Source organism: Canis lupus, chromosome 8 (genome assembly GCF_003254725.2).
Source record: "Canis lupus dingo isolate Sandy chromosome 8, ASM325472v2, whole genome shotgun sequence".
Taxonomy (NCBI): domain Eukaryota; kingdom Metazoa; phylum Chordata; class Mammalia; order Carnivora; family Canidae; genus Canis; species Canis lupus.
Genome location: NC_064250.1, coordinates 22,701,271 through 22,713,454, shown reverse-complemented (window position 1 = coordinate 22,713,454; position 12,184 = coordinate 22,701,271). Strand labels below are relative to the sequence as shown.

Below are 12,184 nucleotides of genomic sequence, written 5' to 3'. Positions count from 1 at the left end.
TTCTCTCTTATAACCTCCAAATCACATCTCTCTTCTTCCTTATTCTCAGTGTATTAAGAACCTCATATTCCCATTACCAAATCTGCCAATATACTTGCTGCTCTATCCACATAATTCTGCTTTCCTTTTTCTTATAATGGATGAACAATTTGTGTTCCCTTTTCAAAGCCAATTCATTTCCTCTTACTACCTAAAGGACTTTGTCCCTCTAATTATCCCCGTAATTTTCTCTCATCCCTTTAGTGTATAAATGTGCTGAAACATGGCCTGCATTTTTAAAAAATGATAAAAAAAAAGTCCACCTTCCTTTACTCCCTATCCCTATCCTTCTATCACCCCATTTTTTTTTTGTTTTCGCTTCCTGCAGAACACCTTGAAAGAAGTATATGTATTCACAGTTTTTGCTTCTTCTTACTCCCTCTTAAATATGTTCTACTTTGGACATTCATAAATCATTCCATGAAGATTCCCCTTTTCAGGTTCACAGTGATCTCCGTATCACCAAACCCAATAATTAACTACTTCTTACTATTCTGTTGCTTCCAAGGGTTTAACACAGTGATTCAAAATACCCTTCTTAAAACATTGTATTTCTTTTCCTTTTGAATTCCATATCACAATCTTAATTTTCTATCATCTCGCTGGCCATTCTTCTCATTCCCCTTTGCTGCTTCCTCTTGTCATAACCTATAATGTTGGAATTCCCCAGCATCAGCCCTTGAAACTGATTCTCTAGTACCCATACTCACTCTGTAAAACTGTATTATCCAGTGCTGTAGCTTTGAATTCCATTTCTTTCTTTCTTTTTTTCCATTTCTCTACTGATAGTTCCCAAATATATATCTCCAGTCCAGAACATTCTCCTAAACCCTCTACTCACATAATCAATTCTCTATATGACTTCTCCATTGATATCTAATAGCCATCTCAGGTTTAATATGTCCAAAACTAAACTCTTGATTTCTTCCCCCAAAACTTCTGTTGGGTCCCCTAATGGTACATAGTAATACCATTTCCCCAGATACTTAGGTTAAAAATTTTAGATTCATTTGAGACTCTTGTTTTTCTATCATAATCCACATCCAAACCATGAGGAAATCCTGATGGCTCTGCTATCCTGAATCTGTCTACTTTTCACTATTCAACCAGTGCCTACTAGTCCAGAGCACCATAATCTCTTGGATAACTACAATAGCCTAATTATTTCCTTGCTTTCTCTGTTGCCTCTTTCTCCTTCATTCTGTTTTCCAGACAGAACCCAGAATCTTCTTCTTTTCTTTTTTTTTATTTAAGATTTTATTTATTTACCATAGAGGAAAAGAGTATATACATGAGCAGGAGATGGATCCCTGGGTGGCGCAGTGGTTTGGCGCCTGCCTTTGGCCCAGGGCGCGATCCTGGAGACCTGGGATCGAATCCCACATCGGGCTCCCGGTGCATGGAGCCTGCTTCTCCCTCTGCCTATGTCTCTGCCTCTTTCTCTCTCTCTCTCTCTGTGACTATCATAAAAAAAAAAAAAAAAATTATACATGAGCAGAAGGGGCAGAGGAAGAGAGAATCTTAAGCAGACTCCCCGTGAGCAGGCCTTGTGTGGGGCTGGATCCCATTACCCTGAGGTCATGACCTGGGCTGAAATCAAGAGTTTGACATTTAACCAACTGAGCCTCCCAAGTGCCCTGCTAGAATCTTTATATAGTCTCAATTTCTACCCATCAACTCATTAAGTCATCTGGCTACTCTGCTCAAAATCCTCCAATAACACCTATCTCAAGAGAAAACCCTAAGCCTTTACCATAGTTTGTTTACAGGACTCTACCTAATTCAGTCCTTGACGTGCCTAACCTCATCTCTTACAACCCTTCCCCACCTTGCTCTCTTGCTTACTACTACTGTGCCTTCTGTGCTATCTACTTAGGTCCTTTGTACCTGTTCCCTCTGCCTGGAAGAATCTACTCCCAGTTGACCCATGTCTTACCCTTACTTTATTTGGTTCTATGTTCCAAGACCTTCCCTATCATATCTGAGTAAGCATGCCTTATTTTTTATAATTATCACTGCCATACATTATTCGTCCATTTGTTTGGATATAACCACCACCACTCCACTTGCTTCTACACATCTACCCCCCAACCCCTGTGAGTGCATGAGAGCATATACACACACGTTTGCTCTAATAGGGCAGCCATTTTTCTTGCTGAATCCACTGCCTAAAACAGGGCTTGGCACATAGCAGAGCTCAAAAAATCTGAATGAATATGAATGAACATTTTGATATTTTATGTAAGCAGGATGGTACAAGATTCTGGAGCCACAATTCCCAGATTTGTAATCAATTTGTGCCCCTAACTAGCTATGTGTGACATGGGCAAATTATTTAACTAGACTTTACAGTTTCTTTATCTATAAAATGAAGATGGGATATTATCTGCCTCCTAGTGTTACAGGATAACATGAGTCATTTGAATCTTAAGAGGCTTGGAACATTGCCTAGTATTATTTTACTCATTTCCATGTGACTGTTCTTTATCTATCTTAGTTCCAAATATGAAAATATTTTTTAAAAAAGAAAGGCATTTCATTGTTTGTTCCACTACCTATGATATTAAAGATGAACATGATTAAGGAAAAAATAAAAATAAACATAATTGGGGAGAAGTGCAGTAACAAAGAGCACCTTCCATTTTAGCATCTTTTTCTGGCCCAACATAAAACTACCACTGAAGAATTTCTCCTTATAAAATTATAATTTTTTGTATGTAAAGTAAATGGCTACTCAAATTATTTTATGGCTTTTGCTGAATTTCTCATCAGAAATAGTTCAGTGTTAAGTTTTGACTCAATAGAAGCAATTTCTCCACATTCATAGAAATTTTCCTCTACAATAGGATTCTGTCCTAAAACATTCTCTGTGCTGTTTAGATGTTTGCTTTGGAATAGGATGCTGTTAAATATGGATTATTAGCAATCACGTTTGTAGTTTAAAAAAAATTGAATGCAACTTCAAATCAACTTTGCAAAAAAAAAAAAAAAGAAAGAAAAATGCTATGTGTTTTAGGGATAAGAATGATGGTGAAGTGTATACTATACAACTGACTCTTTAAGTTAGGTCTTTAATGATACCCTAGAATTTTAGGTGATTTTTTTCTCTCTCCAATGGCTGAAGTATTTGTTAGAAGAATATTTGAAGTATAACTGATTCTGGATTGGAGAACAAATTGTGCAGTATAACCTCCATTCAATCTCCCTCTTTTCTATTCATTGTATACAAGAGTTTTTTTACCTAAATGCTATTTAAAATAGAATGTATATATAGAGATGAGCACTAAAGAATCATTTGGATTACTTATATGAGTTTTTTAATATAAATAGATTTTTGTAATTTTTGCTACAAGTAACACAGGAAATAAACACTTCATTTTATGCTGATTAGGTGGTCCGGCTACAGGAATGGATGATTAAAATCATTAATAATAATACTGCTGTATGTGTCGAAGGAAAATTGACGTAAGTATAACATTTTGGCATCCTAATAAAATTTGTAACAAAAACTTGTGCCTAAGAGGTAAAAAGAGATGCATCTTATTACAAAACAAAGACTTTGTAACAAGGTTACAAACTTAAGCCAGAAAAGTAAAAGACCTGTGCAGAAGCTGGCCATGTTGATTGTGACCAGATTTCTTGTTTTCACCTGTTTAAGTTACTTTTAGAATAGTAACAGCTCAGGCACCCCAGGTGGCTCAGCGCTTTAGCGCCACCTTCAGCCCGGGGTGTGATCCTTGAGACCCGGGATCGAGTCCCACGTTGGGCTCCCTGCATGGAGCCTGCTTCTCCCTCTGCCTGTGTCTCTGCCTCTCTCTCTCTCTCCCCCTCTCCCCCTCTCCCTCTCTCTGTGTTTCTCATGAACAAATAAAATCTTTTTTTTTTTTTTTAAGAGTAACAGCTCAAATTTGTATATAGAGTGCTTTATTTTTTGCAGAGGTACTAATAAGTGGACTGGTTCTGCTTAATTATATATGGTTAGTTAATATTTACTACATGCATTTCAGTCCAGATTCTCACATCTAAACTGGGACAACCAGATCTAAATTACTGATCCAGAAAAGGAATCAGAATTATTTAAAACTTTGCCATACAGCTACATGTTAAGTAATTCTTGGCACTCTCTGGTTCTCCCTAAAGTGAAAGCATCATCAGGTAAGTGGGCTTTGCCTAATTCTGCTATTCTATTTGCACCATTTTCTCTTTTTCAAAACCAGTTTCTTAGTGGTTAAAAAAAATGTTATAAAAGGTTGTAATAGGGATCCCTGGGTGGCGCAGCGGTTTAGCGCCTGCCTTTGGCCCAGGGCACAATCCTGGAGACCCAGGATCGAATCCCACATTGGGCTCCCGGTGCATGGAGCCTGCTTCTCCCTCTGCCTGTGTCTCTGCCTCTCTCTCTCTCTCTGTGTGTGTGACTATCATAAATAAATAAAAATTAAAAAAAAAAAAGGTTGTAATAATATAGGATATCACTGTTCAGGGTACTTACCCAGAAGTTTATAAGTTGACTATTTAAAATCAGTCTTGGGATCCCTGGGTGGTTCAGCGGTTTAGTGCCTGCCTTCAGCCCAGGGCGTGATCCTGGAGTCCCGGGATTGAGTCCCACATCAGGCTTCCTACATGGAGCCTGCTTCTCCTTCTGCCTGTGTCTCTGCCTCTCTCTCTGTGTGTCTCTCATGAATAAATAAATAGAATCTTTAAAAAAATAAAATAAAAATTAAAAAATAAATGAATAAAATCTGTTTTGCCCACTGAATATCTAATTGTCTTGTGTGCATTTCCTTAATATGAGAGAGGCAGTTTGTGTTGCCTTTGTTGTAATACCATTGCTCTGCCTTACTAATTATATGGTGTGGGCAAGCTGTTATCCTTTTTCACTCTTAGTTTCTTCATCTGCACAATGGTAATAATGATATTACCTATTATTTGGGTTATTTTGAATATTAAAGTAGTTGATATTTTTAAGACTTCAGAACAGTGCTTTTGGAGTGCTATTTAAATATTAAATAAAAAAAAAGCACAGATGACTGTCTTAAAGTATGTATGAGTTTAATCCCATTTGACCAAACAGTCATATTATGCTTATATTTAGTGTGTTTGTTACTAATTGATGAATTGGGAATGTTCAACATTTAATATATCTTTATTTTTTTTTTCCTTAAGATTATTTATTTATTTATTTATATGAGAGAAAGCAAGTGAGCATGAGAGAGAGAGAACATGAGCTGGGGCAGGGAGAGGTGGGCAGAGGGAGAAGTAAACTCCTCTCTGAGCAGGGATCCCAATGTGGGGCTTGATGCCAGAACCTTGGGATCATGACCTGAGCCAAAGGCAGATGCTTAACCAACTGAGACACCCAGGTGCCCTCTTCTCTTTATGTTCTTAGCTTCATTTAAGAAAATATGAAGAGTAGATCTATGGGTTAGTGACTTGATCTTGCAGTTTGTCTTTTTCCCAATTAGAATCTCTTTTTGGTACTTTTCAAAGAGGAAGGTAAAAATATTTGGGTGTCTAGTGAGGGTTAAAAAAAAAAAACACAGATTGAGGGATCCAAACTATGTAACTGGATGAAAGCTAACACAGTCACAGGTATAGACTATGAGGAGGTGGACAGCAAAATCATTCTTTGGAATGGCATCAGATAAGATGAAGTTGCAAGCATTGTCAGCACCAGTTATTTAGAGAAGCCCCTAGCTTCCCTGCTGATAAATTTTATATTAGTGGTTTGGTTTGGCCACCGTACTGTTTCTTGGTACATACTCTAATGGATCACATAAGCCAGGCAGTTGAGTTCTGCTGCAATGTTTGGCCCTCAGATGTTTTCTGATTAGATGAATAATATTACTAATGTAGCTGGAGTGTGAATTTATTACTTTATGTTATAAGTTTGTGTGCTTACATATGTCCATTGTGATTACTGGTAAAATGTGAATATTTTGGCCTTAACTAAGCTATTTTCTCCTAGAGACCTCACTAACATATATTGGCACAGTAATGTCATTATAGAACGGATTGCACACAACACACTTAGGACTTTATCAGGCAATATTTATATATTAAAAGGAATGATAGACCGGATTTCCATGAAAGAAGCAGGTAATCACTCTGATTATTAGAAATTTCTTTAAGTAAAGCAATTAACCATATTTCTAACAGTGATATATATTTTTCACTCTTAATTAGGTGTTTAAAAAATATGAATTAAAAAAATTGACCACATTATTTAAAACTATTTTATATGTGTTGATTATTTTTTTGTGTTATTTTTCTCTGATTTAATCACTCTTATTGACAGTTTAAATAAGTCCAGTGGTTTTTTTAATTATTCAAGTGAAATGGTGTTATATGAGGAATTGTTTTATAGGGCTATAATTTCTCTCATTTGTTGAACGTGCCCAACACAACCCCAGTCCTGTTATAATCTAATTTTCTGCCTATGCCTTGTACACAATAATGTGACTGAAGAAAAACACACCTGAGTATTCTACTTTAAGTTTGTGATTACCAGCAACAAGTTGTGGTCTCTTAGTGCCACTTGGTATCCTACCATGTTTCCCTATTGCATTCACTCTCCCATCCTCCTTGATCACTATTTTATTTTTACAGACTTTTGATACCTCCTTTTTTCCTCTCAGAGGAGAGGTGCTAGGGGGAAGGAGGGGAGCACCTGAGCGATAGAAATAATCAGATGAGAACCTCACTGTCACATCTACTGACGTGCTTGCATTTGTACCTGCTTTTGTTATGAATGAACTGTCCATGTTCCTGTCTATGTCAACCTCTCCATTTGTACTCTCCTTCCTATTTCCCCTCTTTCACTTAAGGATCTCACTCCATTAATTCTTCCTTATCCTGTCAAGACAAAAACAAAAACCCTTTTAACCTCACTTATTTCAGCCAGTATCTACACCAAAAATAGCTCAGAAGATTCTAATTCCTTGAATTCTTTTCCCATTTTTAAAAGATTCTCTTTAATCATGCCTTAAACTCCAGTTCTTTACCAAACGGCCATTATCGGGGCTACCAGTGGCCTCCACATAGCTAAACCTAGTATTTGCTTATCACAGTTAGTCATACTTACCTCCTTAAAATACTTGTTTCTTTGCCTTCTGGAATACCTTATTCAGATTTTCATGCTGCCTGACTCCCTATTCCTTCTTAGTTTATTTGCTTATTTTGCTCTTTCCTCTTTGCCTTTAAATAATGGGGTAGACTATGGCTCTTTGTATATACTCAATGCTGTGCTGATTTCTTTTAGGCTTTAATCTCATCTGTATGGTGACAAATGCCAAATTTATATCTCTTACCAAAAAAACTCCACAAGCCATTCAACTCATTTTCCATCTGCCAATTTGACATCTCCACTAGGATGTCTGCAGGCATCTCAGACTTCACGTGTTTAAAACCTGGTCTTCGCCCTGAAATCTGTATAGGTAACAGTCTTCCCCCTCTTCCCTTGTTTCCAGTGGCTAGCCAGAAGCCTTGGAGACCTCTTGAATCTACAGACTCTCTCACACCCACACTAGTGGGTCAGTATACCCTTTTGACATTATCTCCATAATTTATCTGGAAGCCAGGCCTCTGCTGACTTCTGTGGTCCAGACCTCCTTATCTTTTGTCTGAATCATTGCAGAATCCTAACTGGTATCATTATTTTATCACTTGTATTTCCATAAACTTCTCAAAATAGCAGCTAATACAGTCTTGTTAAAGTAAGTCAAAACCTGTGGTTCCCCTGCTATCTCTCTGTAGCTTCCCATCTCATCCAAAGTAAAAGACTAGGTCCATAAAATGACCCCAAAGCCTTATCATCTTCCATGTTCCTCTATACTAATTTTTCAAACAAGCCAAGCACACTCTTACTTCATACCTTTGACTTTGTTCCCTCTGCTTCTGGTATTTTAATCCCATATTGCCACATGATTCACTCCCTGATGTCCTTCAAAGCTTACTCAGATGATGCTGTTTCAGAGAGAACCTCTCTGTCTTTATAAAAATGCTGCCTGTTCCCTTTCTCCTCCCCCAGTAAAAATACACTACTAGCCTGTTGCTCTTTGACAGCATAATTTTTCTCCATAGCCTTGATGACCAACTAACAAACAGGATGTTTTTACTAATTGGTTTGCTTTCTGTTTCACACTAAAAGGCAAGTTCTAGAAGGCAAGAAGTTTTGTTTTGTTTTGTTAACTGCTGAATCCTTAGTATCTGTGACAGTGTCTGGGCACAAAGTAAGCAATAAGTATATATTTTTTCAGTGATCTAATGAACCAATGACATGTCTTTAAAATTATCAGCTTTTAGATAATCTTTTGTTTGTTTATTGTTAAATAGGATATCCATATTATCTCATAAGGAAGTTTATGTTTGGCTTTCCAGAAAAATGGAAAGAGCATATTGATCATTTTCTAGAACAGTTAAGGTAAAGTACTTCTTAACTTTTTTAAAAAGCAATTTTATTAAGGTATTATTTACATATGATAAGATGTACCCATTTTAGGTATAAAATTTGTGGAGCTTTTATAAATGTATCTGTTCATTTTGGTTTTAATTTCTTTTGTGGGGGGAATGCTAGTTTCTAAGTTCTCTGATCTTGGATTTTTATAAAGCAGTAATACTTTACTAGAATTTCTGTTTGGAATAAATCTAAAAGGAAAAAAACACTGTTGACATTTTACAGATCATCCTCATTCACCCACCCTTTAAGAGGCTGTTAAACATGAATATAAAGTTCTTGGTCCTTTTTTCTTTCATTCATTCCTTCAATAGTTACTGTCAGTTTCTTGGCAGACACTGTGTTGCCACAGGAAAAGCAAAGAAAATTTGGTTAACTCTTGAGTTAAAGGAACTCATAGGAGATAAAGTGATCTAAATTAACTAATGACAATACAATTGTAATAACTTATAATGCAAGGGTGAGCAGTTTTTTCCTGTAAAGAGCCAGATAGGAAGTATTTTTATGGGCATGCTACCTCTATCAACTCTTCAGCTCTGCCTTTGTAATGGAAGAACAACCAGAGACAGTTCTTTTTATTTTATTTTATTTTATTTGGCATTTTTTTTATTGGAGTTCAGTTTGCCAACATGTAGCATAACAGCCAGTGCTCATCCCGTCAAGTCAGAGACAGTTCATAAATGAATGAATATGGTGGTATTTCAGTAAAACTTATTTCCAAAAATAGGCAACTGGCAGGATTTGTCCTATAATTATCTTAGAATATTAGTTTAGGTAGAAAATAAAAGCATAGAGTAGTAAACACAGGTTTTATTTGATTGTTTTGACTTAAAGTGTTACCCTTCAGTTCTTTGTGGGGGATAGGGTAGAAGCCATAAAGGCTTAAATAATGTAAGAGTAAAGGTAATCTTTGCTGAGGGGAGAAAAGCTTTATCAGAGGGACTTTATTTGTATGTTTAGTGTTTTTGCTTTTTGAGAAAAAAATACTAGAGGAAGAATACTATACTTGTTTTTAGGGCTTGTGAAAAGAAAAAGCAAAAGTCCAGACAAAAACAGAAATCTGGAAGATTTGACCCTGATGTACAAAAATCATCCAAAAGTAATGCAAGAGAAAACCAAACGGATGTTCTCCAAAGAGCCAGAACTACTTATGACGTTGATTGTTGTCATTTGGGTATGTTTGCTTTTTTCCTCCTGGTATAGTGGTAGATTCCTACGTGAGCTCCACATTTATCTGTTTATAGTTTATTCTGTATTGAGTTTTTGACTTACCACTGCCCTAAAATTCTTATTTTTTAATACTTGAAAAAGTGCAGTACAGTCTGCTCTTAGCATTCAGCTTACTTCTTTAAATATTACCTTTTAGTTAATTAGAGTACCAAGAACACTGATAAACATGTCAGTGAAAAAATGACTGTTATTTCAGTTTCCTAGATTTAAGGTGTTTAGGTTACCAACCTAGCTTAGACCTGTATTATAGATGCCTATATTTTTATACTAAATTACATTTTTGTTAATAGACCAGTTTGCTTTCATGGAGGGAATGGCATGTTTTTTGAATGATCATTGCTATAAAGATAGCTGGCAGAACTGTTGTGTCAACTCTGTCAAAACTGTAATCTGCTTCACATCCCACTCTCCCCTCTGCTGGAAAAAAATATGAACATTAACTTACTGCTCTTTCTAGATAGCATGTTTTGAAAATGAATTAACGTGGAAAGGCATCTTATCTTCTGTATAATAATTTGTTGAAATCTCCTTCTTTGTACTCATAGAACTGAAAAATGGTAAGCACAGTAGGATGCCAAGAACCATAAAATTAAACGTGTGCCATGGTAATTGCCAAAATAAGCCACCAGGAAGGCTTCCAGATGACCAAATAAATAATACTTTTCAAAATGGAGAAAGAAATGACTTACCTAATCAGGTAAGCTTTTACTGTACATTGTGATATGTAGAGTGGTAGTATGATGCTACTAAAAATGTTTGGGACCAAGTCAGAAATCATGAATTCTTTTTGGTAAATATCAGCCTTTTGTTAGTCTTGGCAATGTCTTGATACTTATTTTCTCAGTGTCTCATTGGAAGAGTGCAGTCAAGGGTGCCTGAGTGGCTCAACAGTTGAGCATCTACCTTCAGCTCAGGGGATGATCCCGGGTTCTGGGATCAAGTCATACATCAGGCTCCCCAAAGGGAGCCTGCTTCTCCCTCTGCCTATGTCTCTGCCTCTCTCTGTGTCTCTCATGAATAAATAGATAACATTTTTTTAAAAAGGAAGAGTGCAATCAATAATAACAGTTTAGCTTTTAGAGTAAGGCTTAAGTTAGATAAAGAGTGTATAGATATATACACTTGACATATCACAGGTATTAAATCAATAAAGGAAATCTCTAAGATAGTAGATACCCACATGGTGCTTCCAAAGCTTAAGCTCTGGCAAATGAGTTTCTGAATGCCTTCATTAATAAAGTATGAACTAAAAGTACCTATAGATATTTATATGCTTAATATATACTGTGAAAATACATGAGGTAATGTTTATAGGTAGTCGTTATTAAAGTAAAAAGCTATCTTTTTGTTTTGAAGGAATTAATTGGAAAGAAAGAATATGAAAACTTGTTTTCAGAGAAACTTGAATATTGCGAAAGAACAAATGAAAGGATAATTACAAGTCAGAAGCAAGGTGATATATCTTTATTGGTTTTGTAAGAAACAGCTCTTATTTGAAATGTTTTTAATAAAAGTTATTAAATTTCCAAATCTAAAATGGTAACCAAGAATTTCAATGATTATAAATGTTGGGTTTTTTTTTGTTTTGTTTTTGTTTATTTTCTTTTAAAGAATACCTTTTTTTCTTTAATTGAAGCATAATTAACATACAGTGTTATTACTTTCAGGTTTTTCTATATAACATGATTTGTATAATAAGATAAGCATTACTTTACATATCATATTTACTTGTAGGTTTGCCTGCCTTATCTAGGTACTAAATAATTTTTATATTTTTAACCTTTTTTTTTTTTTTTTTTTTAAGTAAACTATATACCCAACATGGGGCTCAAACTGACAACCCCAAGAACAGGAATCACATGTTCTATCAACTGAGCCAGCCAGGCACCCCTAATTTTTTTTAAATCACAAAACTATACATCATTTTAAATACGCTTTTTCAAATACTTAAGGTGATACATCTTTACTGGATTTATAATTTGCTGTACATGTGAAAGGTTCTGTACTAACTCCAACAACAAAAAATCCAAAAAAAATGAAGACAAAATTCTTGCACTTAAGGATTTTTTCCCAATCTATTCAAAGATAAGACAAGTCTGTATTTATAATGAAGGGTACATTGTCAAACATGGCATTATTTAAAAGTATTCTTGAAATTTGAAGAACTTTCATTTAGTTGAGGGAATCAGGACAAAGTTTGTGGACTACGCTGATTAGAAAATGGAATTAAAACAGGTAGTGATTTAGTTTGAATGAAGAAAACTTTCCAAGTAGAATGATATTAGTAAAAGTTGAGAATCAAGAAAATTGGAGAAATGTGGTCTAGTAGATCTAGAATACTGTTCAGATTTGACTACTGTGAGAGATTAGAACTATGTTGAAGGCCAGACAGGGTTTATGTGTACACTAAGTAGACCGTAAGAATACTTAGTTTGGTTGGCATAAAAAATTATGTTTACAATT

General features: G+C 35.6%; 1 protein-coding gene across 4 annotated transcripts in view; it reads left to right on the top strand.

The window, feature by feature from the left end:
* Nucleotides 1–12,184, top strand: part of MIS18BP1 (MIS18 binding protein 1) — a 47,240-nt gene that overhangs the window by 13,341 nt on the left and 21,715 nt on the right. For all 4 annotated transcript variants that reach the window (XM_049113137.1, XM_025443638.3, XM_025443637.3 and 1 more), the window contains 6 exons: nucleotides 3,431–3,504; nucleotides 6,005–6,135; nucleotides 8,371–8,458; nucleotides 9,508–9,665; nucleotides 10,267–10,418; nucleotides 11,078–11,174. In XM_049113137.1, the coding sequence (XP_048969094.1) occupies nucleotides 3,431–3,504; nucleotides 6,005–6,135; nucleotides 8,371–8,458; nucleotides 9,508–9,665; nucleotides 10,267–10,418; nucleotides 11,078–11,174 (700 nt within the window). The remainder of the gene's footprint in view (nucleotides 1–3,430; nucleotides 3,505–6,004; nucleotides 6,136–8,370; nucleotides 8,459–9,507; nucleotides 9,666–10,266; nucleotides 10,419–11,077; nucleotides 11,175–12,184) is intronic.